Source organism: Pempheris klunzingeri, chromosome 10 (genome assembly GCF_042242105.1).
Source record: "Pempheris klunzingeri isolate RE-2024b chromosome 10, fPemKlu1.hap1, whole genome shotgun sequence".
NCBI lineage: Eukaryota > Metazoa > Chordata > Actinopteri > Acropomatiformes > Pempheridae > Pempheris > Pempheris klunzingeri.
In genome coordinates this window covers 16,635,620-16,641,260 of record NC_092021.1, presented here as the reverse complement: position 1 = coordinate 16,641,260, position 5,641 = coordinate 16,635,620, and the positions used below count along the sequence as shown (strand labels likewise).

Here is a 5,641-nt window from a genome sequence, read left to right as displayed (position 1 = left end):
GTTGTCTTGTCTTAAAGTCATTGCCGTATGCGTGGGAAAAATGATGCGCAGTGTCGTTTTCCTGCACAAACTGTTGAACTGGCGTCCCGCTGAACGCAGCCTGTTGTTCACAGAGCAGGTAAAGCAGGTGACCGCAGCCTGTGACGCAGAGCACGTTGCAGCAGAGCACCTGTGTGCTCTCATTCCCCCCCACCGGAGCAGCGACATGAAGGCCAGACCTCACGCTTTGAGCTGGGGACTCCACTTCAGGAGGCGCAAGGTAGGAGCAGCTGCACGGAGGTCCGCACCAGCTGCGCCATTATCAGTACAAACCGGTGCCGTGGAGTCGGTTTAAGAGCTGCTGCAGAGGGAGCAGGAAGCACCGACAGACTCACTGTACGCTGTTTTAAGTGTCGGTTTGGCGCCAAGAAACGATTAACTTGGTGTTTTTTTTTCTTCCATGTTTTATTTAATTGTACGTTTCATTGACTTGTAGTGAAAATAAGTCACTAATAGAACTCTGCTAAATTTAGCACGACAACCCGAAAAGTTGCTAATGAATTCAAGCTAACTGGACGCTTTGACTCTCTCCTCTGTTTGTAACCTCACAGTACTTCGCCAGTAATGATAGTTGGCGAGCAAACAGCTGAAACACATCAAGGTCTCCAACACGTTTCTAGAGCTACAAGCTACAAGACAAAGTAATAATCATCCAGCTGTTCTCTATTGTTCCCACCATTGATTTTCTATGGCAGCAACTTACCTCAATGTGGCAGTCTGTGTCAAACCAAGTGTTGAGTTTGACACCGTCAGTGTGTGTGTGTGTTTATTTATTGGTATACAGCTAATGTGTGCTGATCCTGTGCATGAAGAGTTATATCACAAGTTTAATGTAAAGTAGAAACTGTTTTGGTATCAATCCTAAGAATAAACATTTTTTTTTTTGTTGGATTGCTAAAAAAAACATTAATTTAAAAAAAAAAAAAAAAAATGTACATGAAGTTGTAAAAAGGTTTCCAGTTACTGTCAACTGACAAAGCATAACTGAAAGTGTTTCCCAGACAAATAGGAATGACTGAACACCCCATTAAATTCAATATAATTCCCTCAGAAATTCAAAGAGAAGACGTCATTGTGACATTAGACCGTAATGGAAAGAAAATTGTTTGATTTTTCAAATGAGATGATTCAATATAGCACAACTAAATCAAAAAAATAAGCTTTCTGACATCAGCTTAACATTTTAAAACGGGACAACTTGCAGGAAAGCAGTACAATATTGTACTGTGCTGTTGTCCTTGCTTGTCCGATACTTTTTCTAACGTGCCAGAAATGATGCATTGATTCAACTAATAATGGCCTGCAGCAGCAATAAAGCCTACTCGGAATGCACAAATAATTATTCTTGCAAATGATGGGAAATGACATAATTATTGCTGATCCATTATGAATGGACAAGCATTGATTTTGTCTGCTGCAGCACAAGTGTTAACCAGCCACCCTTTCCCTGCATTTCATTATATGGACAAGGAGTGCATCGAGCTGAACTGGGCAGCTATAGTGTGACTTAAGCTCAAAATAAAATAGTTTGTTGTTGGGAGTTATAGCACTCTGATTAGAAGGCACACTTTTTCACCCTCTTGAGGTCGCTGCAACAGCATAAACCATGCGAATCACCAACCATGCCTCTGAATAATGATATCCACAGCCAGAATGACCAGAACCATACACACGAGTCCCTGTCAGCAGTTCCACCTTCCTCCACAGTGAGGCTCATCAAGCCAAGGAGTAGGGAGCCACACTTGCCTTCCTGCTATGACTCGGTCCTCCTCCTTTGTGGGTTGAGAACATCCTCAGGAGGAGACAAGGTGGTTGTGGGGTCCCTCTAGACTCCAAACAGTCCTTGTTGTGGCAGTTGAGCACCCAGTCCTTGTGCTTGAGGGCAGTTATGCAACATGGGCCACAATACAGTCTACGGCAGGCGGGGTTCACCAGATGTAACCTCATAGCTGATACAGAGGTCTTACCTGTTGTTTCAGCTGTGACAGGGTCACCAGCAGCAGCAGCTGGTTGTTAGCCATCAGTGCCAACTAGGTAGCAAGGTGGATGGATTATCTAGGTTCCACCATCCCCTTTTCCTTGCTCTGCTGATGGGTAGCCTGCAGGATGGCAAAAGTATATAGGTGTCTCCTAGAGTTATTAAGCGTAGATGAGGTGCTCACCCACTTTGGTTCAACTTATTTGTCTTCCTTAAAGTGACACCTGTCAAACTTGATAATCAGCACTGTGGCAGGTCAGCAAGCTAAGTGAAGGCACTCCTGATGCAGTGGCACTGAAAGCAGAGCTGGTAGGGATAAATGGTAACAACCAGTGCCTCATTAGGCAATTAGTCTGTGTCCATGATGTCATTTTAGAAAGTGCAATGGGAGCAAAACTGCTGTTGTTTTTTTATATTACAGTTCCAACATGGTAGAATTCCTGAATTCTTAAAAAACAATGATAAATTCTATCACATAACATAATCTGTGCATCATTTAAAGACAATTTAATTGCAAAAAAGTAAAAAAAATTAATTGTTACATTTAATGATTTTTATTTTGAATCAAAGTAATCCAAATAGAATCGTATCAAGGTGGGCCAAATGCGTATATTAGCCAGTTCTGCCTGTTTGTCGGTTAGTCATAAACTTTTCTGTAGCAATAATTCTGTGTGCAACCTTTTTTTTTTTTTTTAAACTGTGTCTTACACCTAAATACCTAAATAATGTATTTCAGGCTATGGGTTAGGCTATTTCTGGCAGCCTTATGGTGCCTGGGGTTTCTTAACCATGTATCAGTCCACCACAGGACCATTTAGCTAAAGCTACACAACACAAAATATATGTATTCAGGAAGGTGAAATCCGTTATGTTTTATCATTCTGAGATGCAACATTGTGTTCTTAGTGTATTTCTTCCCTTTTTGAAGGCAAAAACAAGTGGATTTTGACCTCTGTACCAGCTTGTCATATTAACAAAGTAACCAAGTTAGCCATGTCTTGTGTTAATGTAGTGTGGTATTGCTTTAACCCTATGTTTCCTGTTAGTCCGTATCTCCAGTAGCTTGTCCTCCCCTGGTCAGACTCTGTTACACATTACCTTTCAGAAAGATGTTATCATCCCAACCATCCCCCATATGGAGCCTGTCACTGAATGACACAGCCCACAACGCAGCCAATCTGCTCGGCTGGCTACTTTGTGCAACGCATGCCTTCTACAGTGTACTAAGTTTAAAGTGCAATTTGGATCCCCGTGCGAAGTCCATGACAAAAGAACAGTTTGTTTTATGGTACTGGCGGCCCTCCCGGACTCATTACAGAGCTAACGACACCCCCTTTGTGTAAGTGTGCTTTGTGTGCACATTTCCTGCCTTCCAGGTTGCAAAAGGGAACTATATCAAAAAACTAAAGAAGGGAAATTAAAGCAACAACATGAACAAAAGACTCGAGGAGGCTGAACAAATTAGTTGATAATTAGTGAGCTACAGTGTCAGAGCAAGGATGACTATTTTGAGAGTCATTGTGTTAAAAATATCTTTATTGTGGTGGATCATGTTTGGGTAGGAGGGATCATTTTGCCTCACTGGGCCAGCCTCGTGGGCAGCAGATGAGCCAGAGAGACTTGAGTGAGCGTGTGTGTGTGTGTGTGTGTGTGTGTGTGTGTATGGGTGTGCTCTGCTGAGGTGTGAGCAGAGGAGCCCCGCCAGCCAGCTTGCTCTAACTGTGCTCTGCACACACTCCAGTCCTACAGCTCGTCTCTTCCCTCTGCTCCAGATGATGCCTTGGATTTAGCTGGACCACATGAGTGATATGAATAACGCACTGGACGAAATACACACTTCTGGAAGCCTCGGAGAGAAAGCAGAGATTTTTCAGAGTGGCAAGAGTAATGTGAGTGGTTTTACCAGCCCAGACCTCATCCCTTTGCGAGCTCCTTCACCAACACCAAATGCCCAGAAGATCAGGACTACGCTCTGCAAGGGGAACAGGTAAGTCTCATTTCTCTCCACACTTGCCATGAATGACACCGGGCTGTTTAGAAGATCCCATTAAGATAAATTCAGTTGCATTAAACCTGAAAGTGGTGTTTTTCTTTTTTGCTCCACACTATACAATGTGAGCTGTATTTGCAGGAGTGAGACACTTTGAAAGCTGTGGTGTAGACTTTGTACCTGTAAACACAATTGGCTCGACACAAACGCAGCTGTCCGTGAGGTGTAATGTATTATTTCAACGGTGCAGTTGAAGACCTGGAATCGAATCAAGCACCTGTTAGTTTGTGGGAGATAATTAGTAACTCAGTAACTGCTGTGTTTACAGAGCAGTAAAGAAAGCGTCAGTCAGAGGACAGAACCATTCTAAAGAAACTGAGACCGTCTTGGCTGCATCATGTACAAAAGTGTGCTGAAATCTCTTTCTTACCGTATCATGATGATAATGGAATATTTTAGATAAAGTGTTCACACAATATTTTTCTGATAAATGTAATTGTTGGTTCACTGCAAGGGCATGTTAAATGCGTTTTTAGAAGGCAAGAACAAAACATCATTCCCGGCTACCTCCTTACTGCCAAACCACAGATAAGAATGATGCATCCTTCAGAGATTGTGATAAGTGACATATAATCTTAATATTTTGAGATTATGGCAAAAAAAATCCTTTTACATGTTTACTTGTTTTTTTTTTAAGATGAGATATAGCTTCCCTTCCTCCAGCCAGCAGTCCAGGCACTGTAGCTACTTTATTACAGTGGTGAAATCAAGGGCAGCTCACATGTGCATTATCTGCTATCTTATCAAAAGGCTGACGGTGAGTGGGGTATGTCGTCTGGTTGTTGAGCGCAGGAGGGGTCCATACAGAGACAGTGTGTTGTGTGTCTGTACAAACTGTCAGTTTTTTTTTAATCACCTGGTCCGTTTATAGTCCCCATTCCGCTATATGGGACACATGCAATATAGGAACCTGTTTCTTCGACTTCACTACTACATCAAATGGAAAACTGCAGATGCATGCATCATTTGCAAAACATTGCCCCTGACATATTCTGCACTTTTGAAAACTAGGAGATCTCATTTTGATTTCAAATTGGATCCGATCAGCTACATTTAAGGCCGTGTTTGTTTCTGCCCTTGTCTGCCACTTTGTTTTGTTTTTTTGTCTTTCAGGAGCAATAAAGAGAGTGAGGAGTCATTCTCTGCGTCTGTTCCAAACCCTTTTCCTGAGCTCACCGCTTCAACTCTCTCCCGCCTTGTCTCTGAATGTTTACTACCGTGGACCAAAAGTAGCGCAATTCAGGTGAGTGTGTCATTCACAGCACTTCTAAAAAAGATACCACCTGCAGTGTAGTCGTGCTTACTTTAATTGAACAATTGCCAGAAAAAACAGCTTCAGGACATATTTAAACTTATATAAATTCATACTTACATGATGTTTGGCTTGTGATTTATCTGAAACTTCAGGGCTTGTGAACTGGAAGAACCAGTTATGCGAGTGTGTAAATGAGTTGCTGTGAGAGGATAAAAATGCTGTCAGCACAGTCCGACAATCCACACACAGTGATATTAGTTTTTGAGAGCCCAGGTTTGTACCTGCATGCAGTGGCCACGAAACAAGATAAAATGGGTAA

At 42.3% G+C, this 5,641-nt stretch overlaps 1 protein-coding gene across 3 annotated transcripts in view; it reads left to right on the top strand.

The window, feature by feature from the left end:
* The first annotated feature begins 190 nt into the window (after positions 1 to 190).
* grb14 (growth factor receptor-bound protein 14) overlaps positions 191 to 5,641 on the top strand; it is a 28,105-nt gene continuing 22,654 nt past the window's right edge. Inside the window, exons 1-3 of one of the 3 annotated variants that reach the window (XM_070838107.1) lie at positions 191 to 259; positions 3,790 to 4,004; positions 5,181 to 5,310. In XM_070838107.1, coding sequence (XP_070694208.1) covers positions 3,817 to 4,004; positions 5,181 to 5,310 — 318 coding nt within the window. In that variant the 5' untranslated portion in view covers positions 191 to 259; positions 3,790 to 3,816. The other 2 variants (XM_070838108.1, XM_070838105.1) reach the window with 2 other exon arrangements.